Here is a 23,903-nt window from a genome sequence, read left to right as displayed (position 1 = left end):
GCCATTTTTCCTCTCTCTATCCAATTAAAGCTAGAGGACATTTCAGACTCTGTTGTCCATGTCTGAGCTTATAAAAAGTTCTTTCTGTCCATCACCCCTGTACTTGCTAACACACCTTAGTTTCATCCTGCATTTTAAAATTCTCATCATTGTTCTCCAGTTCTGCCCACCCCCTGATCTTATTTCCTTCCTGTCTCCAAGACTGAGGAATTGTCTTGTTCTTCCATGTGCCACTCATTCATGGTGCACTCAACAATTAGGTGCACTTCCGGTGTTTAGTCCACACTGGCTCCTGGTACACATGGTACCCAGTTTAAACCATCCAGGTGACACAGGAATACTGCTGTATGAAGCCAACTGGTATGGCAATATCCACTGAAAAAACAATGTTATCAGATGAACAGCAGAGAACTCAAAAACCCTTCTGTTCAAATGTGTTATTCCAACTCAGTTGCCATTAATTTCACTTGCAGTCACTGAAAATGATTCACTGCTCATATTGAAGAATGGAAACTCCCCACATCATGAATCAGCTTGCTACAAACAAGTCTTCTAGACCCTTTGGCTAACTGCCCTTTTTCTAAACCCAGCAATTAACTTCTGTGGAAGACACTTCTTTCAGAACAAGTGAAATTTAGTAAGACAAATAAATTGTTCACACTGAGATGCACACTGACATTTAAATAAAATTAAAATACTTCAAAACCCAAAAACCCCTGGCACAGAGAACAGTGAAATCAAGAAAATATGGACATAATCAGAATCAGCAAAGAGCGAAGCATAATTAATATTTCAGGCTGATAAATATTTAATCAAAACTGAAAAAGTTAAAGGTAAAACAAGATTTAAGATATATGAAACCAGGAAGGACTGAGAGAAAATTAATGTAAAAATCTGTGTTTAAGCAGATTACTCCAGACTTCCAAGGTATCTTTATGTCTCTGCTCCCCTTTCTCTGCATCTAAAAACTTTTTTTTACCTCTTCTCCGCAGCTTTGATGAAGGAAGTTCATCAACCTGAAGCTATAACTGTTTCTTTTCCCACACATCCTGTCTGACTACTGAGTATATCAAGCATTTCCATCTATTATTAAGGCATTCTTTTACTTGAGAACAAGTAATTAATCTAGTATGCTTTGATACAATTTGCCCATCTGATTATAAACAATTGATCAAAACTTGGGAGGGACACACATGAAACATGGTCTGCTCCTAACAACAGGAGTCCATCAGCTGAGGAATCACAACCTTACCGTTGCATACAAGGCACAGTAGATGCTCAAAGACGCATCCTTCGATGGAAAGGATCTCCGCGCATTTGCAATGACCTCTGGGTTCCCAGTGCAGATGTGTTCATTGGTAAGAAAGCGTGAACGGGAACGACAGTCAGTTCCTGTGTAATTAGGTTTGCAGACGGTTATAAAGTATGGGGTTAGGCTCCCTGTGACTACTTGGCCTGCGTTTACGAATATATCCGTGGCAAACAGACCAAAGGCAAACACACCTGTGGGGGAGAAAGAAACAGGGAGTCATGAATAGGTGGTAATCCATTCTGCAGTCTGAGATTACGCTACGGTGTCGCATCACTTCATGTGAGGCCAGACATAATGTGGCTAGTGAGTTGCCTAATGCCCCCAGATCCTTTTCACCATTTGTAAGACATAAAAAAGGACCATGATAGAAGATTGTTCAGAATTGTGAATATTATCAAGAAATTCTCAACCCATCCATGACATATGAACCCGGTTGAGCGGCATGTGTTCAACCACTCTAAACAATCATCCCCTCCATCACTTGTGCACAGTGGTTCTGTGTGTGCTGTCTACAAAGTGCACTGTAGTTTCTCATCTAGGCAGCTCTCGAACATCGAAAACTAAGGACAAAGGCAGCAGGTTCATGGAAACATCGGCACTCAAAGTTCTCCCTATTCAGGACATTTACAGCAACAGGTACTTAAAAAAAGCTCGAAGGATCATTGGGGACCCAAACTACAACCACAACCACATACTGTTCCAGCTGCTACCTTCTGGGAAACAGTACTTCAGCATTAAAGCCAGGACCAACAGGCTTCTTCCATGCCATCAGACTGATTAATTCATGCTGACATAATGGTATTTCAAAGCTATATTGACTGTTCTGTTGTACATCTTACTGTACATACTATTTATTACAAATTACTATTATTTGCACATTGCACATTATACGTAGCATAAAGATATTTACTCCTCTTGTATGTGAGGGATGTAAGAAATAAAGTCAATTCAATTCAATTCAATTCAGCCATCCTAATCTGTAAATATATTACTGCTCCGTGATCATCACCAGGTCTATGGGAGATGAGGCTGAGTACAGGGCTACGGTAGGAAACTTTGTCACGTGGTGTGAGCAGAATTATCTGCAGCTTAATGTGAAAAAGACTAAGGAGCTGGTGGTAGACCTGAGGAGAGCTAAGGTACTGGTGACCCCTGTTTCCATCTAGGGGGTCAGTGTGGATATGGTGGAGGATGACAAACACCTGGGGATACGAATTGACAATAAACTGGACTGGTCAAAGAACACTGAGGCTGTCTACAAGAAGAGTCAGAGCCATCTCTATTTCCTGAGGAGACTGAGGTCCTTTAACATCTGCCGGACAATGCTGAGGATGTTCTATGAGTCTGTGGTGGCCAGTGCGATCATGTTTGCTGTTGTGTGCTGGGGCAGCAGGCTAAGGGTAGCAGACACCAACAGAATCAACAAACTCATTTGTAAGGTCAATGATGTTGTGGGGATGGAACTGGACTCTCTCACGGTGGTGTCTGAAAAGAGGATGCTGTCTAAGTTGCATGCCATCTTGGTCAATGTCTCCCATCCACTACATAATGTACTGGGTGGGCACAGGAGTGCATTCAGCCAGAGACTCATTCCACCAAGATGCAGCACAAAGTGTCATAGGAAGTCATTCCTGCCTGTGGCCATCAAACTTTACAACTCCTCCTTTGGAGGGTCAGACACCCTGAGCCAATAGGCTGGTCCTGGACTTATTTCATAATTTACTGGCATAATTTACATATTATTATTTAACTATTAGACCATAAGACAAAGGAGCAGAAGTAGGCCATTCGGCCCATCGAGTCTGCTCCGCCATTTTATCATGAGCTGATCCATCTTATCCTATTTAGTCCCACCGCCCCGCCTTCTCACCATAACCTTTGATGCCCTGGCTACTCAGATACCTATCAATCTCTGCCTTAAATACACCCAATGACTTGGCCTCCACTGCTGCCCGTGGCAACAAGTTCCATAGATTCACCACCCTCTGACTAAAAAAATTTCTTCGCATTTCTGTTTTGAAAAGGCGCCCTTCAATCCTGAAGTCATGCCCTCTCGTACTAGACTCCCCCATCATGGGAAACAACTTTGCCACATCCACTCTGTCCATGCCTTTTAACATTCAAAATGTTTCTATGAGGTCTCCCCTCATTCTTCTAAACTCCAAGGAATACAGTCCAAGAGCGGACAAACGTTCCTCATATGTTAACCCTCTCATTCCTGGAATCATTCTAGTGAATCTTCTCTGTACCCTCTCCAACATCAGCACATCCTTTCTTAAATAAGGAGACCAAAACTGCCCACAGTACTCCAAGTGAGGTCTCACCAGTGCCTTATAGAGCCTCAACATCACATCCCTGCTCCTATACTCTATTCCTCTAGAAATGAATGCCAACATTGCATTCGCCTTCTTCACTACTGACTCAACCTGGAGGTTAATTTTAAGGGAATCCTGTACGAGGACTCCCAAGTCCCGTTGCACCTCAGAACTTTGAATTCTTTCCCCATTTAAATAATAGACTGCCCGTTTATTTTTTCTGCCAAAGTGCATAACCATACACTTTCCAACATTGTACTTCATTTGCCACTTCTCTGCCCATTCTTCCAATCTATCCAAGTCTCTCTGCAGACTCTCCGTTTCCTCAGCACTACCGGCCCCTCCACCTATCTTCGTATCATCAGCAAACTTAGCCACAAAGCCATCTATTCCATAATGCAAATCGTTGATGTACAATGTAAAAAGAAGCGGCCCCAACACCGATCCCTGTGGAACACCACTGGTAACCGGCAGTCAGCCAGGATAGGATCCCTTTATTCCCACTCTCTGTTTCCTGCCAATCAGTCAACACTCTATCCACGTATGTAACTTTCTCATAATTCCATGGGCTCTTATCTTGTTAAGTAGCCTCATGTGTGGCACCTTTATGGTTCTATTACTATTTATTATTTATGGTGCAACTGTAACGAAAACCAATTTCCCCCGGGATCAATAAAGTATGACTATGACTATGTCTAACTCTTTCCCCAAAGCAAGTGTGGGAGTATTTTCACAGGTGGACCAAATCAATTCAAGAAGTGACTCACCACTGTTTTCTCAAGGACCATTTGGATTGGTCAATAGTGTAGGCCTTGTCAGAGAAGCCTAGGCCTCAAAAAATGAATGTATTAACAAAAATTTTAAATTTTAACATCTCATTCAACTATTTGATAGCCATTTAAATCACTTTCAGGTATTCTTGTTATGTAGCCCAGGGCCTTGCCAATGCCAATGAGCCAAAGCTATGGTCCACTGGCATCACAAAAAAGAGGATCATGTAAAATATGAACATATATGTGTGGGCTTTCAGTCATGGTGGATCAAAACCATTCCAGTTTAAAAGTGACGTAGGCAGTTTGTAAAGTCATAAAGCACTTAAACTCCCATTATGTGTGAATTCATTCTACTTCTTGCTGAAAATTTCATGCATACTGTTACGTACCCTGTACCTGGGTTGCCAAACCAGCAGAAATGGACCACTTAGTTGGAGTCTGGTTAACAGAAACTAATAAGGTTTTATTAAAGAAATAAGTAATACAGTACTCTAATAGTAAGGATATAAATGTAACAGGTTAGCAATGATAAAACACACATGTACACAGAACTAGGGTAATAGGAATCAATCAAGCTCTATCGCAGTCTAGGGGTAAAATGAGCAGTCTCAAGTGACGCAGAGTTCAGTTCAGCTTAGTACAGTTCGCAGTAATCGCTGTTGTGCTGTTGGAGAGAGAGGGAGAGAGAGAGAATACGCAAATCTGATTCAGCAGACCTTTGATGTTTTTTGCAGTTGGCTTTCGAGCGGACCCTTTTATGTCTTCTATGGTCACCGACTGTGGCCCCTCCGTTCCAGATACAACCGTTCTTCCGCGGTGAACCCAGCACCCAGGCAAGGGCAGACACCCACACCAGGTTCCCGCCGATCGTCCCTTTTCACCCTGTGCGCCTATGGTCGGTTCCCGCGACCAGACCTCCAAACTCTCACCAAATTGTGGGGGCACACCACTCTTCCAGGGTCTCGTTATCTCATGATCTCGTGGTGTGTCATGCGTTAGCGAACCTGTTCTTTTTATCCCCCCTGCTGGGGTATCGCCTGTCCATCAGACTTCAAACAGTTCAGGTTCAAAGCAATTGGTCTGTCAATATCTGAAATGTGTTTCTTTCTCGTTAATCTCTCCCTTCTCTCTTATTAGCATTTTGAATGTTTCTCCATTGTCTCCCTTATCTCTCTCTCATTAGCATCAATCTTCTGATAACTTGGTTTTTCGTCACAATACATAAAAAACATTTTACTCGTGGTGAAGTAGTTTTGAATTCTGGTCACTGTTCAAAAGAAAGAAACATGGCAGCCAATCGGTTCACAGCAAACAACCATGAGAACCTATTGCATCCTCCCCTCCCTTTCCCTCTTTCTCTCGTTACTCCCCCATTTATAGAAGTCACAGGTTTGGCCCTTGCACAAAACATTTGGTTTCAAGTCATCCTCGCCAAGAAGATGAAGCAGAACTAACTGATGCTGCAGAAGAGCTGTATGAAAACCAGTACAAGATCAGGTGCAAATCTAATTAGAGACAGTGAAGAAGGAGCAAAACAAGCTTGTAAAAGAATTCACCACCACTGGCACACTACCAGCCATCAACCCCCACCTGTATGTGCTACACGGCGAGAGAATGGGATCACAGATTTGAAGCAAAATGGGTTGGAGAGGGTGTAAAACATTCTTGTTTTTTTTTCTGATTGCGGAAAAAATAAAATGATTGAAATGTTTGACAAAACAAGTGTGGTAAAGACCAGGTTATCAGCATGTGATCACTGAAGGATACATATTGGATAAGACACAGAGGAGAGATCCTCTGATCCTTTCTCAGCATCGTCCTTGGGATTTTTGTTTAATGTCAGATAGTGTTGGGCTTCTTTTAAGTTAATGGGGCTGTGTTTATCCAGGCAAGTAGAGGGTATTCTTTGATTCACATGCTCAGAGAAATGGTGTTCCCTTTTCATGTGGCTCTGCTGCACGATTAGGTGGTTCTGTTTCATCTTCTTGGTGAGGATGCCTTAAACCCAAAGGTTTTGTATGAGGGCAATTGTGGAATGATGAGAAAAAGAGGGAAAGAGAGGGGAGAATGCAGCAGGTTCCCTTCATTTGTGTAAATGGTGGGATCAGGAGGTGAGTCACTCACTGCAGATAACCACACTCTGACCTTTTCTTGCAAACATAGAATTTATGTGGCTGCTCCATCTGAGTTTCTAGTCAATGCCAATGGCGGAACACTCAGCAATGGACATGTCATTGAATATCAAGGGTAAGTGCTTAAGAGACTTTCTTATTGGAGTTGCTCATTGCCTGCCCCAAATGTTGCAAGCCCTTTTTCAACTATCTCCGAATATCGTCGATGTTTTTGCTCGATACTGGCAGGGGCTCACAAATACTTACACCTTGATCAACACCATTAATACCTTATTATTCCTTTGTTGTTTGTGGGTGCTCTCGGTGCACACTGCTGCATTTGCATTTCAACCGTGACCACATTTCACAAACATCACAAATAGCCTATTCCGATCCATCCTAGTAGATGACTCTCTACCTAGAGAGTGCACCAGCATCTTGACTTCATCAGAATCTAAGGAAATCCAGCATCGTCCTCATGATCATCACCAGTTATATAGATGCACCTATCCAGATGCATCATGGCTTCGTATAGCAATTTCTCTGCGAAATAATGCAAGAAACTGCAGAGTTGTGGACACAGCTCAGCACATCACAAATAGCAGTCTCTCTTCATAGACTTTGCCTGCATATCTCATTTCCTTTGAAAAACAGCCAAGATGACCATAGACCCCTTCCACCCATAGAACCATAGAACACTAGAGCACAGAAAACGGGCCATTTGGCCCTTCTAGTCTGTGCCAAAACATTATTCCGCTAGTGCCATTAACCTTCATCCAGTCCATAACCCTCTAGACCTCTCCCATCCATGTACCTATCCAATTTATTCTTAAAACTTAAGAGTGAGCCCACATTTACCACGTCAGATGGCAGCTCGTTCCACACTCCTACCACTCTCTGAGTGAAGAAGTTCCCCCTAAACCTTTCCCCTTTCACCCTAAAGTCATGTCCTCTCATATTTATCTCTCCTAATCTAAGTGGAAAGAGCCTATTCACATTTACTCTGTCTATACCCCTCAGAATTTTGTAAACCTCCATCAAATCTCCCCCATTCTTCTACGCTACAAGGAATAAAGTCCTAACCTGTTCAATCTTTCCCTGTACCTCAACTCCTGAAGATCTGGCAACATCCTAATATATCTTCTCTGCAAAATCTTACTGATATTCTTCCTATAGTTAGGTGACCAGAACTGTACACAATACTCCAAATTTGGCCTCACCAATGTCTTATACAACCTCCCCATACCATCCCAACTCCTATACTCAATACTTTGATTCATGAATGCCAGGATGCCACAAGCCTTCTTTACAACCCTGTCTACCTCTGACGCCACTTTCCAGGAATTATGTATCTGAACTCCCAGATCCCTTTGTTCCTCCGCACTCCTCAGTGCCCTACCATTTACTGTGTATGTCCTATCTTGATTTATCCTTCCAAAATGCAACACCTCACACATGTCTGCATTAAGTTTCATCTGCCATTTTCTGGCCCATTTTTCCAGTTAGTCTAGATCCCTCTGCAAGCTTTGAAAGCCTTCCTCGCTGTCCACAGCGCCTCCAATCTTAGTGTCATCAGCAAACTTGCTGATCCAATTTACCACATTATTATCTAGATCATTGATATAGACAACAAACAATAATGGTCCCAGCACAGATCCTTGAGGCACACCACTAGTCACAGACCTCCAGTCTGATAGGCAATCATCCCAGACATACTTTCTTCTCCCTCTTCCATTGGGCAGCAAATACGGAAGCCTGAAAGCACATACCACCAGACTCAAAGGCGGCTTCTATCCCACTGTTATAGGAATAGCCCCCAGTACAATAAAATGGACTCTTTACTTCACAATATACCATATCATTGCCTTGCACCTTATTGTAGAGCATGACAAGACACAGAAGACGTCCTGGTCATCCACTGCGCCTAGTTCCATCTCCAACCGTATCGACTCTTGTCTTGCCACTGGATCCAGATGGGATTTGGGAAGAGAGAGTGAGGCTGACACTGCGCAACTCTCCCTCACTTAAATCCAAATCGCGCTAATCTTGACACCATCATGGTGTTGAGGTCTTCATCGATGCGATGAATGAACAACAACATTGTCTACCTGCAGTGCACTTTCTATGGAACTGTAACACTATGTTCCACATTATGTCATTGCCTTTCCCTTGTACTAACTCCGTATCCTGATGTTGTGAAATGATCTGTACAGATAGCATAAAATTACTGTACCTCAGTACATTTAACTATAATAAATCAACTACCAATTGCTTTATTGGCCATGAAATTCTTTGAAATATCCTAAGGTGCTGAAATGCACTAAATAAACTGAAATATTTCTTTCTAGTGCCTGAAAGTACAAACTATTTTCTAGATATAGATCCACAGGTATTGTCAGTCTTCTAAATTATTATATCAAAGTACTTGGTTGCTGTTTCCAGGAGAAGAGAAAGCTCCCAAGCTCACCCACCCTGCCCAAAAATGCAACATATCAGCAACAGCAAAATCGCTCAGCCCAACAGCTGTACACATCCTAAATAAACACACTATAATTACAGTATATCTTTGCATCCTGTCCCCATCTCCCTATATCCCTTCCTGGTAACCACCCCTTGAAATACATTTTTTTCTTATTAGATATCAGTAGGTATTTATGACTTGCTTTTAGAGAGCTCAACGTGCTTTTGACAGCCTATTAAATTCCATCATTCACTCTGGACCCTTACTTCTCCTGTACATCTTTCAGTTCTTTGTTGCTTCCAGCATCCCAATGTAATTGCCCTCCTCTTTAAGAAAGAGGCATGTAGATTGCATAATCAGCAAAGATCCATTGCAAGAATTAACCATCTGCTTCTGATCCAGTTCCATAACATGTCGTCATCTTCCCTAATGTTCCGAAGTTCTTCTGATTTTGGGTTGTGAGATTCTGAACAAACAACCAGCATCCATCATGGTTCCACGGGAGCGTTCAAGTGATAGTTGAATGTACATTTTCCCCCACTCCTATCTCCACACCAATAACATTTCAGGAACATATTTCTCAAGTTAACTTTTATTGGCTGCTGTTGCTTGGAACCTGGGAAAACAAGTCCATATTCCTGAAAGCATAGGCTGCCTCTAGGTACATGGTCAGTCATCTTGGGTACAGATTAAACATCTCCAAAGTGAGATCTTGTTAGGTATATTTCACAATTGTTATGGTACATTCAAGTGCAGTTTTACTACCCTGGTAATAAAATAAAGAAGAGTGGGAATTCTAGACTTATGAGCTGTAATGTTGAACAACACCAGTCTAGAAGGTTCTTTCTACCCTGTAACCCACCACAATGTCTGCAGTCCTCCCATTATAATGTTTAACAAAACAGCTATTTCATTCAATCCCACCTCTGGCAACCAAACCTTTAACTGCCATTGTCCTAAACTCTGGAATTCTCTCCCTGCATGTTAACACCTCTTTTTAAGATGCTCCTCTAAACTCATCTTTTTGACTAAGCAGTTGATTTAGAGTTGTAATATTTTTATATACAACTTGGTATCAACTTTCCTTTAACAATGCTGCTTCCAAAACAACTGGGACACTTCCCAATGTTAAAAGAACTGTACAAATATACACTGGATCTCCCAGTGGCCACACATTTTAATTCCACATCCCATTCCCATTCTGACATGTCTATCCACGGCCTCCTCTACTGTAAAGATGAAGCCACACTCAGGTTGGAGGAACAACACCTTATATTCCGCCTGGGTAGCCTCCAACCTGATGGCATGAACATCGACTTCTCTAACTTCCGCTAATGCCCCACCTCCCCCTTGTACCCCATCTGTTACTTATTTTTATACACACATTCTTTCGCTCACTCTCCTTTTTCTCCCTCTGTCCCTCTGACTATACCCCTTGCCCATCCCCTGGGTTTCCCTGCCCCCTTTTCCTTCTCCCTGGGCCTCCTGCCCCATGATCCTCTCATATCCGTTTTGCCAATCACCTGTCCAGATCTTGGCTCTATCCCTCCCCCTCCTGTCTTCTCCTATCATTTTGGATCTCCCCCTCTCCCTCCCACTTTCAAATCTCTTACTAACTCTTCCTTCAGTTAGTCCTGACGAAGGGTCTCAGCCTGAAACGTCAACTGTACCTCTTTCTAGAGATGCTGCCTGGCCTGCTGCGTTCACCAGCATCTTAAATGTGTGTTGCTTGAATTTCCAGCATCTGTTGAATTCCTCGTGTTTGCAAATATACACTGCTGTTTTATCGTAATTGAAAGCCATTTCAACAGCGTGGACAACAGTGAAATGCCAGGCCAACACTGATTGAACAAGAGCAATGTTATAATAAGTGGCTTCTTTGCTTACTAAGCAACCATTGCTGAAAATTTACTTGTTATGCATTGTTAAAGCAAACCTTTCTGTTAATACTGCTCTATGGCCAAATGTGCTATTAAAATAAAATTTAATGAAAACTAGAAATTTCTGCAGAATTCTGCAGATGGGCTTGGCTTGAAGAGTATTGTATTGTGAAAAATGTTGTGATCTGAAGGCTGGTGCTGTGCATAGACAAGATGGGCTTAGACAGACTGTTTTCCATGGAACATGCCTGCAACACTCAGTAGCTTTGGATCTTAAATAAACCCTGTAATGGTGTCCCACGACCAGTGATACTCATCATCCAGTTGATTCTTCTAGAAAGAGTAACTGCTGAACAAAGCTTCTGAAACAGCCTTGTTTGGCTAGTGTTAAAGATAACATCCCATCTTGCTTTATGAAGTCGTTTAGAAGGCATGTGACCTGGGATCCTTTGACGCTGTATAACCTGTATGTCCCGTTATATCACTGGCCAGAGTGAAAATTTAAAATTTCACCAAAAGACATAAATTTGAAGACAATGGATGATATCAAATCATTTAACATATAACACAGAAGGATATTGCAAAGAATGCTTTGTAATCCCTCATGGAAGGTTAGGAGAAAACATAATCAGATGTTTACTGTAATTAAATAAATCAAAGATTAGACTGAAGTGACTTCTGGGGGCAGAGCTCAGATCAAGGGAGCATAGCAGAGATATCAGGAATACGGCAGCACACTTGGGGAGCACTAGAACTTGCCCCTGCAAACTCAGCAAGCCATCCATGCTGGAAGTCCATTCAGAATTTCCAAACTGAGATTGTCAGCTTCTTCTTAGATCAAGTTTATTGAGAATGACTAATGAAGGTGGTAGGTGGAATCAAAGTACAAATAGAGTAAGTCGTAACCCAGTGAAGGTCAACCCTTTTAGACTACTACATTGCACACAGCAGAAATAAAAGAGGACAAATTTCTACTCATCACCATCCCCTTGTCAGTCTGTGCCTTATGTCTAGACAGATGAAGGAGTTTTCTTTTACCTTCTCTTTCCATTAACTGTGAAATCTGAAGCACCCCTGATAACTTTCTCTCCTCTGCGTTAGGTGCAAGGTAAATAGATTTTTGTGGTACCTCATTGAATTATGTGAGGCAACCCATGCCCCTTCACATAGTAAAGATGCTTAATACCATGGCTTACCTATAAACCTTATAATTCTTCGGAATAGAGGACTCAAATAACAACATTCTCCTGTTACGATGGTCTTCTCCTGGCGGAGCAGATTTTCTCTTGTCGATTTTATAAAATACATTGAAATCTCACCGATGAAAATCTGCAAAGAAGCAACATATGCTGTATCAGGCAGAATATTAAAATTGTAAATAATTGACTTTAGCAACAATGACAAAGTGAGTTGAATGAACTGTGCACAGGGGATGTAATAAACTAGAAGGTGATCTCATCAATACACATGAGATTCTGAAAGGGATGGGCAACAAGGTACCACCAGAGGTTGTAATGTTTGGAATTAGGGGCATATTTCCAGAGTAAGGGGTCATTAATTTAAGATAAAGAAATGTAAAGGAATTTCTTCACTCAAAGAGTTGTATATTTTTGAAGTTCTCTTCACCAGAGGTGCTGGATGCTAATTCTGAGTATATTCAAAGGTGAGAATATCTTTGGAAACTCAGGATAATAGAAGATAAGGAGATAGGGCACTGAAGTTCACTTGAAGCATAGGATAAGCCACACTTACTCCGGATTCTATTCCTTCTGTTCTTTTGTAAGAAGACGAGGATAGGAGAAGCAAAAACATTCGCAGGTCACATTGCCCTCTGAGCTGCTCCAGCACGTAATCAATGTGGCTGGTCTAAAAATCACTCCTCTTTGCAACCTTTTCTCCATAATCTGAGCATCTCTCCAAATATTTAATGGTGCAGCTTCCTGGAGTGCAAAATTCCAAATATTCTTACTGTGACCATGTGGTGTTCCTCTGGGAATTTCATTGCCTCACCATAAGCAGTCATGCCTTCTGTTGCCAATGCCCTGAGCCCTAAAATGTTTTCTCTATACTTCTCTCTACCTCACTTACCTTCTTTAAGACATTTCTTAAAAACCCGCATCTTTGACCAAGCACTTGGTAAACATTCTTAGTGTCTCCTTTTATGATTGTGCCAAATTTTATTTACCTTACAATGCAACAAATCTCAGCAAGTGCATTAGGGCCTTAATGGTACAATATAAACACAGTTCCAAAATATAAATTCATTCCAAAAACTGTTGTTTAGCGAATAGTGAATCAGTGCTCTCTGGGTTTTATTTTCTGCACAAGAGGGATAAATATTCTTTTTCTGTATGAGGCTTTAGTCAACAAAATGCAACTGTTGATATTGCCCCTTTCATGGGTATGTCCAACAATCATCAACCACAAATCTCACACAGAGGAGATTTTAGAGTAACTGATACGGTAAATGGGGAAGCTCCTTGATTCAATTGAAGGCAAAGGTTTGAGGCCACTGTTGCTGACTGCCATAATTATCACCCAGACTGGTCAAGCAAGGCTGCATCTTCACTCCATTTCTGAATCTTTCTTGCAATGCTGCACCTCAACTCCGAAAACTTCCTGTTGCAGTAAGGCCAATCCACAAGGTAACGGACAAGTAGGCCAATCTATGCCATCTCTACTTTAGAATCTACCCTCTGACCTCAGTCACTGAGAGCGGACACAGACAAAATAACCCACAGTGTGTAATACTGCCCTCTAACGATAAAGGCCCACAAGACACCAGAAAACATGGACCATGCTATAACTTAGGAAAGCAGGCATCAATGATGAAATTTACTATCAACTTGGATAGGTCAGCACAGCCAGTATCCACCTGAGGAAATTAATAAATATCAAAACCTCAGAAGTAGTAGGAAGTTCATGGTCCATCAGGCGGTCGTGATCCCACACCCACCTAATGAACCACTGAATGCTACCTCCAGATCAACTGGCAGATTAACTGGCTAAAAATGGTGCTGGTGAAGCCCAGTGACTACTTATTGATGGGAAACAAAATGAAGAATACAACTAAATACTTCATAATATTGGTAAAATTTCTGCACTACAAACAATAGAGGTGAGCGGAGGCAAAGCTGAGTTGGGGCAGCGGAGGCATGGTCCATCCAGTAAAACTGAGAGTGAGGAAAGACCTGAGCACCAGGCTAATTTGGGAAGGTTGGATACAGGCCGAAAGATAATGGCGGGGTCCAGGCCCAGAACATATTGAATTGACAGGGCCCAAGTCCTACAGTGAGAAATTACCCATTGTTTAGATGATTTAAACTTCGAGTCAGATTGGAAAGGCAGGGTGTTGGGACCAGGGGCAAGGGTTGTGCCAGTTCTGTTCACTGCTTCATGACATTTACTTGGCTCTGCACTGAACTGAGACTGAGACCTGGCCTGCTCCAGGCTTTGTGTCTGTGGACTCACTTTTTTTCTGATTACTACTTGCTTATTTTTATTGTTTGCACAATTTGTTTTTTTTCCCTTTCCCTCTCTCTCTCTGCATATTGGAGATGATTGACAGTCTTCTTTTTTCAGGTTTTCTTTTGGGTTTCATTGTTTTGTGGCTGCCTGTAAGGAGACGAATCTCAAGGTTGTATAATGTAATAAATGCCCTTTGAATTTGAACTTTGAACAGATGCCAGCACCCTCTCCCAGGCCCACTGAGTACCTGATTGCATTCAAACGGACTTCATGGGTAAGTCACATTATTTGAAATCCCAATATTTGAATTTCCAACAAACTCACTGTGTTCAGAGCTTCATGATATCAAGAAACAGCTTTATGGAGAGAGTAAATGATTCTGGCATGTTCTCAAAGTTTCCTTGAAGAAGTGTAAAATGCTCAGCAACTCCAGGGAATCCTGTTACTGTTCAAAATGGCAAAAGAGCATTTGGAAGCTATTCAGAACCCTGAGTGCACGGAGATGTAGTGCACTACATCACAAAGTACCCACAAACCCACCAAGTCAGACACACCCTGCCCCATCTGGGTCAGAGTCCACATTTCCCACATTGTCCTCATTGGCATGTTCAGAACCCACAAAACCAGAGTGAAGCAAATCATCCTTGATCTAAAGGGACTTTCTATGAAGGAGGGATTATAGAATGCAGAACAACGCAGATGTCTTGAGCAGTTTCTACTCTCCTCCTGTAATAATATGCTGTGGAGCATTAAAGATATAAATGCAGATTAATATTTAATTAAGCACTGCTATGTCTTCAAAATAGGACATTATGCAAAATTTTACAAAAAGGATCCAAAGTCTGTTTGATGAAAATGCTAATTATCAAACTTGTTCCATCACGCCTCTAACCCCTCAGAGACTACAGACCTTAAGAAAATTTGCAACAAAAGCTTATCTAGGTCAGTCACAGAACTGTTTCAACAGGACTTGGAAGCAAACAGCAAATTTGATAACAAATAGGCACTTGCAAATAAAGGGTACAGCCAAGTTTTAACACCTTCAGATTGTTGGATTGGGGAAACTGTGTTATGCTTCATTGTATCACACACTTGAATTATCATGGATTTCCATCTAACTCTAGTCTAATGCTTTGGTGCAATACTAAGGGAGTTCTGCTGTATTTTGCTGGCAACGTTGGTAGTGTTAACCATGGCACCGTACCCTCATTCATATTTTAGAGACCTGTGGCACACTTTGGAGATAATTTGAATCAGAATTAGGTTTAATATAGAACATAGAACGTAGAATAGTACAGCACAGTACAGGCCCTTCGGCCCACAATGTTGTGCCAACCCTCAAACCCTGCCTCTCATATAACCCTCCACCTTAAATTCCTTAAATTTAAGTTTAAACTCTTAAATTTCACTAGTGTATCTGCTTCCACCACTGACTCAGGCAGTGCATTCCACGCACCAACCACTCCCTGAGTGAAAAACCTTCCTCTAATATCCCCCTTGAACTTCCCACCCCTTACCTTAAAGCCATATCCTCTTGTACTGAGCAGTGGTGACCTGGGAAAGGGGTGCTGGCTATCCACTCTATCTATTCTTCTTAATATCTTGTATCCTCTCATCCTCCTTCTCTCCAAAGAGTAAAGCCCTAGCTCCATTAATCTCTGATCATAATCCATATTCTCTAAACCAGGCAGCATCCTGGTAAATCTCCTCTTTACCCTTTCCAATGCTTCCACATCCTTCCTATAATGAGGCAACCAGAAATGGACACAGTACTCCAAGTGTGGCCTAACCAGAGTTTTATAGAGCTGCATCATGACCTCGCGACTCTTAAACTCTATCGCTCGACTTATGAAAGCCAACACCCCATAAGCTTTCTTAACTACCCTATCTACATGTGAGGCAACTTTTAGGGATCTGTGGACATGTACCCCCAGATCCCTCTGCTCCTCCACACTACCAAGTATCTTGCCACTTACTTTGTACTCTGCCTTGGAGTTTGTCCTTCCAAAGCGTACCACCTCACACTTCTCCAGGTTGAACTCCATCTGCTGCTTCTCAGCCCATTTCCGCATCCTATCAATGTCTCTCTGCAATCTTCGACAATTCTCTACACTATCTACAACACCTCCAACCTTTGTGTCGTCTGCAAACTTGCCAATCCACCCTTCTACCCCCACATCCAGGTCATTAATAAAAATCACAGAAAGTAGAGGTCCCCGAACCGATCCTTGTAGGACACCACTAGTCACAACCCTCTAATCCGAATGTACTCCTTCCACCACCACCCTCTGCCTTCTGCAGGCAAGCCAATTCTGAATCCACCTGGCCAAACTTCCCTGGATCCCATGTCTTCTGACTTTCTGAATAAACCTACCATGTGGAACCTTATCAAATGCCTTACTAAAATCCATATAGGTCATATCCACTGCACTACCCTCATATATATGCCTGGTCACCTCCTCAAAGAAATCTATCAGAATTGTTAGACATGATCTGTCCTTCACAAAGCCATGCTGACTGTCCCTAATCAGACCATGATTCTCTAAATGCCCATAGCTCCTATCTCTAAGGATCTTTTCCCACAGCTTTCCCACCACAGACATATGTCGAGAAATTTGTTGTTTTTTTTTTGCAGCAGTACAGTGCAATATATAAAAATACTATAAATTAGAATAAGAAATATATATAGTAGATTCCAGTTAATTGAGACACATCAGGACCGGTACACCTTGGTCCAATTAAGTGGCTGCCCCAATTAGCCGAAATTTCATGGAAATAGTTTTTCCTTTTTTATAAAGCGTATAAAAAAGAAAAACTACTATTCAACTGAGTTACAAATGATTGATTTCAATGAAATACAGAACAAATAAGAACACTAAAAATATCTCTATAGTATTTTAAAACTGTGTATTAGTTCCTAATAGTTATTGACAGAGAAATTCATCTGCTGTGTTCTTTTGATTGACTATAAATGAACAAAGTCAGTACCTAGTGTAGATAATAAACTGCCTATATACATTGCTATTGACAATTGAATCCTTCAAATCTTCATTATCATTGTAACATTCAGGATGATTTTCAATATCTTCAAATTCTTCATAGTTCATAACTTGTTGAAGTAGTGAATTTTTATTTCCAGCCATTTCTGGTATCTCCAAGCCTGCATGCTTGGAACCACAGCGAGCAAACAGTTCTGAGTTGCCTTCCTGCTTATATGTCGCCAACTATCTGTGACAAAAATCACTGCTTTTTGAACACAAACACACACAACTGATGCTATTTAAACTGTTTGCTCTAAGCACAGTGTAGTATCTAATGGCCATGCAAGTGCACACAACTGAGGCTAGTTAGAAACTGTTCAGTAACAGCCTCCTGCCCCAATGAAGTGGCATTGTGTCCCAAATAAAAGAAGGGAATCCTGGCTATTTTCTTAATTTGTTTTTGTTCTTTAAGAGTTGTTCCAAATAAGTGGTTGCCCCAATTAACCGATGGCCCAATTAACCAGAATCCACTATTGCACAGTACATGGAATGGTTCATTGTCCATTCAGAAATCTGATGGTGGAAGGGAAGAATCTGTTCTTAAAACTTTCAGTGCACGTCTTCAGCCTCCTGTAGTTTCCCTCTGATGGTAATTAGAAGAGAGCACGTCCTGGGTGATGGGGCTCCTTAAATGATGGTTGCTGTTACTTGAGACATTGCTTTTTGAACATATCCTCAATGTTAGGGAGACTAGTGCTCATTGTGGAGCTGGCTGAGTTTGCAAGCCTCTACACCTCCCTCAAATCCTATGCGGAGGCCCCTCCATCGCAGATAGTGATGCAACCAACTAGAATGCTCTCCATAGTACCTCTGTAAAAATTTGCTTGAGACGTTGGGCTCAAGATAAATCTTCAGAGATGTTGACACCCAGGGGGAGAGAGTCAACTGAGTTATTCCAGTGTCCAGGTAATATTTATACCTCATCGTCCTCAGTAGTTATTATTACCCTGCTGTTTGTGGGAACCTGCTATGTGCAAACTTGGCATGTGACCTGCACTCCATAAATATTTAACTGACTATGAAGCCATTCAGGCTGCCCTTAGAGTGAAATCAGGAAGTATATATATAAAAAAAAACTTTTTATTTTGAACTGTTTCAAAACTTACCAAGTATTCGGACCATAAACTCATAACATTTTCTTTCTCCTTCACATGAGTACTAGAGTTGTGAGATGTCAGGAACTCACTCAAACACCAGTTGGTGAAACGTGTCAGCAACAGATTTCCTATTGGATTTGATGCAGCTGAGATGTTTACCTTCACAACCATGCTTCTGCAAAGATTCCTTAATGACAAACAGGAGTAGGGAATGTTCCATTTTGCTGGTGAACCTGTGATACCGAGAGACGGAAATAACTCCCAAGGATACTAACAGTGACAACTCTAACTCAAGTAGTTAACTTTCTGAGATGGCCAGAGGTTTCCAGAAATTGTACGTTCATCTCTTGGTGACAGGCTGTGAAAAATTATATTGGGGCTTTTTGGTTTCAAGTATATGTTTACTCGTAAAGATACTAAAAAATGATAAAATAGTCTTCTTGGGGGATGGCCAAGAATCAGTCAGTTGGGAAATAAAGTGACTCTTTCTTTTCCTGTTGCCATTTAAAGTAGGGGTATGAATGTAGGGCAAATGGTAATGGGAACACAGTCTGGCCTGGTCCATCATTCAGTTGGAATAACTGAAACTCAAAAGATCCTGACTCCCCACCACAATGTCATCTCTTGACCCCCTCAATTCCTCAATCCTGGTGCTTGAATCCCCCCGATCCATGAATTCTGACACCCTTACTCTTTAAGTCCCTGACACCACAACCCATCACTACATTCACAACTCTTAGACTTCTATTTTCCTACCAATCTCTGATTACTCCATCCCAGCTCTCCAATTTTCCCACAGCCACCCTCATCCCCCCTCCAATTTTCTACTCCACCCACCTTTTCCAAACCTTTTTAAAGCCCAGACCTCAAATTCCCTCACCCTTGATTAATTTGAATCCCCACCAACACAGACATCCCATTTCCAATTCAACCTCCTCTAAAATAGCTGAATACTCCTCCCAACCTTTTGCCCTCATAATCTCTGGCCCTACACTTCCACGCTGTGACCCAGTCACTTCACATCTTCTCCCATACTTGACAGATCCCCCTGGATTTAATTTCCATTGTACATACAGGGAAGCTGGGCTTCAGTGTTTACCTGTTCTCTGTCCACCCTAATCTCCTCATGACACAAAATGAAATATGTATCAGTCTCATCTCCTATATCATTTTTATAAATTCAAAATCAGAATCTGAATCAGAATCAGGTTTATTCTCACCGGCATGTGACATGAAATTAGCAGCTGCAGTTCAATGCAATACATAATCCAGAAGAGAAAAAAATAATAAATGAAAATTTTAAAAATTATACGAAATAAACAAGTAAATCAATTACAGTATACGTATATCGAATAGATTTTTTAAAAAATCATGCAAAAAACAGAAATACTGTATATTAAAAAAAGTGAGGTGGCGCCAAGGGTTCAATGTCCATTTAGGAATCGACAGACAGAGGGGAAGAAGATGTTCCTGAATCGCTGAGCGTGCGCCTTCAGACTTCTGTACCTCCTACCTGATGGTAACAGTGAGAAAAGGCCATGCTCTGGGTGCTGGAGGGTCCTTAATAATGGATGATGCCTTTCTGAGATACTGCTCCCTGAAGATGTCCTGGGTACTTTGTAGGCTAGTACCCAAGATGGAGCTGACTAGATTTACAAACTTCTGCAGCTTCTTTCGGTCCTGTGCAGTAGCCTCTCCATACCAGACAGTGATGCAGCCTGTCAGAATGCTCTCCACAGTACAACTAGAGAAGTTTTTGAGTTTATTTGTTGACATGTCAAATCTCTTCAAACTCTTAATGAAATGTAGCCGCTGTCTTCCCTTCTTTATAACTACAACAATATGTTGGGACCAGGTTAGATCCTCAGAGATCTTGACATCCAGGAACTTGAAACTGCTCACTCTCTCTACTTCTGATCCCTCTATGAGGATTGTTGTGTGTTCCCCTTGTCTTACCCTTCCTGAAGTCCACAATCAGCTCTTACGTCTTACTGATTTTGAGCGCCAGGTTGTTGCTGCGGCATCACTCCACTAGTTGGCATATCTCACTCCTGTACGCCCTCTCGTCACCACCTGAGATTCTACCAACAACGGTTGTATTGTCAGCAAATTTATAGATGGTAATTTTCAATATAAGCTACAGCCATTCTTTCTTGTGTGGAGAAGGAAGCAGCAAATCAATAAATATAGGATTAGAAATTGAATTTCATCCATTTTTGCCACACTAAGCCACCATAACATTTAGAATTAAAGGCCGTATTCTGAAATGATTACACAACTGGCCAAAGAGATCAATAAAACTCTGAAGAGATGCTTCACATGAAGTAAAATGTGCTAAGACTGAGCCGGCACAATTCCCAGTACGACATCACTGGGTTTAGCACATCACTCAACCGCTCACTCTCATGATCTCTGACCCTGTACTCCACCAACTCTGTGACCCATGCACTGGTTGATGGGTTGTGCAGCAGACAGCACACAAGCATGGAGAATCTGTAGTAACTGGGTGTACTGTAGGGTGTCTCTGAGAGACTGTACAGTCTGGAGAATCAGGAAATAACTACATCTTCTGCTGTGGCTCTGGTACTTGCATTGCTGTCACTTTATCGATGCACAGTGGCAGTGGTCAGAGAGAGCACTGTTGGTCCCCAAAAATGTTTGACAGCTTGTCCTCCATGAGGACAAAGGAGCGCCATGGTGGCATTGAGGTTAGTGCAATGCTATTACAACTTGGGGCTTCCTGGTGTCTGGAGTTCAATTCTGGCACCGTCTCCAAGACATACCGGTTAATAGGTTAATTGGTTATTGAAAATTGTCCTGTGATTAGGCTAAGGATAAATTTATATATATATATATATTTATATAGATTATGGATACATAGATACGTATAGACAGACAGATAGATCGATAAATCAATAAATGGAGAGTATTTCCTTGAAACAAGGCATTTTCCATGAAGAGGCTGCAGTTACTGGAAATTTGGAGCAACACACAAAGGAGCTGGAGGAACTCAATGGATCAGGCAGCGTTTATGGATTGAAGCGGCCACTCAAAGTTTCATGTCAAGACCTTACTGTCACGGTCCTGATCAGTTATTCCCTGGTTCCCCTTAAATTTCCTTTGTGTCACGATCGGGACCATTGACTCCTTGTTTTCCTTTAATTCATTGTTTCCCCATGTTATGGGCTCTGTAATTAAAGGCACTTGATTCTCAGCTGAACGGTCAGTATATAGCGTCGGGCTTACAGCTGCTTGGGACTAGACTGTCACCAACATCACCTCACGTCACCGAAGCAAGTGCCGGAGCGAGCTAAGTCACATCGCTGGAGCAAGTCAAGTCTTCTTCCCGAAGCGAGTGCCAGTAAGTCGCCTCTCCTCGCTGGAGCCAGCCGGTCAAGTTACTGCGCCTGAGCGAGCCGCTAAGCTACCGCACCAGAGCGGGCCCGTCAAGTTAACCCACTGGAGTGAGTCTAGAGCCGCTGTCTGTAGTTCCGGGGCCAAGTCAAGAGCTCGCCACTACTTGGAGCCACTTTGTGCCAAGATAAAGAACTGTCTATCGTTGTGTGGTTTTGTCTCTTCGCGTCCTTGTCTCAGCTGGGTAGGTCCAACCGTTTGCCGCTGCCTTCAGTTGGGAACTGTCTCTTTGTGTCCTGGCCTCCGCAGGGTAGGTCCGGCCATTTGCCACTACCCTGAGTTAGGAACAGTCTCTTCGTGTTCTGTGTTCTGTGTCCTGTATCCAAGGAAGAGTCCCGGCTCTGTGTCCTGTGTCCAAGGAAGAGTCCCGGCTCTGTGTCCTGCGTCCAAGAAGAGTCCTGGCTTTGTGTCTCGTATCCAAGGAAGGGTCCCGGCTCTGTGTTCCGAAGTTCCGAGTTCTGAGATCCAAGTCCAAGTCCAGGTCCCAAGTTCCAAGTCCCAGTCCAAGTCCAAGACCGGGTCCCGAGTCCCAGGCCAAGTCCAAGTCCGGGTCCCGAGTCCCAGGCCAAGTCCATGTCCAGGTCCCAAGTCCCAGGCCAAGTCCAAGCCCTGAGTCCCAGTCTAAGTCCAGGGTCTGAGCCCAAATCCAGCCATGCATATTCCAGCTTCCACTTTATTCATTCCTTGATGTCTCTCTGTACAATCCTTGCTTCCCTGCTTTCCTAGTAACTGTTAATAAACTCTATTTTCGTTAATGCTACAAAACGCATTTGTGTCCTGCATTTGTGCCCACCCGTGCTCCGCACTTGTGACACTTACATCATTACCATTAGGAAGCTCTTCTGGTGGTCCATAACCATAATGAAAATGTGGAAACTTTCCTGTCGAGGAGAAGTCTGTTGTTTTTAAGAGTGCCTCCTTGTAGGCACAAGTGCAGACAATGGCTGTTTGCCCTCTGCAATGCAGGCAGGACACAATGCTTTAGATGTTACCTGCTGGGCACTAACTCTAAAGTAGATAATTATTTTCCCCATGAAACTTGAGTCCAGCTGATGTCTCTGAGGCAGTGTTGAGGGGCAAACTGTATTGTTACCTTGACCTCCATGGTGTAATGGGCAGAGAACTTGCCATATCACTCAGTGATTCCAGCCTAGGAAAACCTGACCCAGGGAAAGCACTGTTTATCAGACAGGCTCAGGTACGATACCATGATGGAAACTCTATGTTTACTTATTCTGCTCTTCACAGGTGGCATATATTTGTTTGCTGCCTTGAGTTCCCCCAGCACTGGTGGCTGGTCATTATCATACTGTGCCTCCAGTAATGAAATGCTATCAGCAATCTCACCAGTGAATCACCAATTAAACAGCTGTGAAAGACAATAATCCCTGTTTAGATTATGAAGACACGTAGTCCTCTTTTATTGTCATTTAGCAATGCATGCATTAAGAAATGATACATTATTTCCTCCGGTGTGATATCACAGAAACACAGGACAGACTAAGACTGAAAAAACTGACAAAATCACATAATTATAACATATAGTTACAACAGTGCACAATAGCATAACTTGATGAAGAAGTTCATGAGCACAGTAAAGTTCAAAGTTTCTCAAATGTCCCACATCTCACGCAGACGGGAGAAGGAAGAAAAACTCTCCCTGCCATTCCGACCACAATCCGACTCTGAGTCATCCGAAAACTTCGAGCTCTGATCAGCTCTCCAACACCGAGTACTGAGCGCCATCTCTGTCCAAACGATTCGACCTCCTTCTCGGTCGCCAAAAGCAGGCAAGGCCGAGGATTTTGAGGCCTACCCTCCGAAAGATTCCCGACCACACAGTAACGACAGCAGTGGACGAGCGTTTCAGAAATTTCTCCACATATTCCTCTGTGCTTTCACGTCCATTCTCCATCAAATCAGAATTGTCCACGGCCCCTATTTAACAGATATGATATCATTTTTCACCGGAGGGCTGCGCACACACAGGCGTGCCGCCATCTCCTCCTCCCGCCTGTTGTTTCAGCATAC

At 42.4% G+C, this 23,903-nt stretch overlaps 1 protein-coding gene across 3 annotated transcripts in view; it reads right to left on the bottom strand.

Annotated features, from left to right (window-relative positions):
* plppr1 (phospholipid phosphatase related 1) overlaps positions 1-23,903 on the bottom strand; it is a 128,860-nt gene that overhangs the window by 25,309 nt on the left and 79,648 nt on the right. For all 3 annotated transcript variants that reach the window (XM_072257182.1, XM_072257184.1, XM_072257183.1), the window contains exons 4-5: positions 12,049-12,181; positions 1,253-1,503 (exon numbers count right to left, since the gene is read on the bottom strand). In XM_072257182.1, coding sequence (XP_072113283.1) covers positions 1,253-1,503; positions 12,049-12,181 — 384 coding nt within the window. The remainder of the gene's footprint in view (positions 1-1,252; positions 1,504-12,048; positions 12,182-23,903) is intronic.

Source organism: Mobula birostris, chromosome 5, assembly GCF_030028105.1.
Source record: "Mobula birostris isolate sMobBir1 chromosome 5, sMobBir1.hap1, whole genome shotgun sequence".
Lineage (NCBI taxonomy): Eukaryota > Metazoa > Chordata > Chondrichthyes > Myliobatiformes > Myliobatidae > Mobula > Mobula birostris.
Note: the sequence above shows the minus strand (reverse complement) of the source record. Positions and strands in the feature narration are given on the sequence as shown.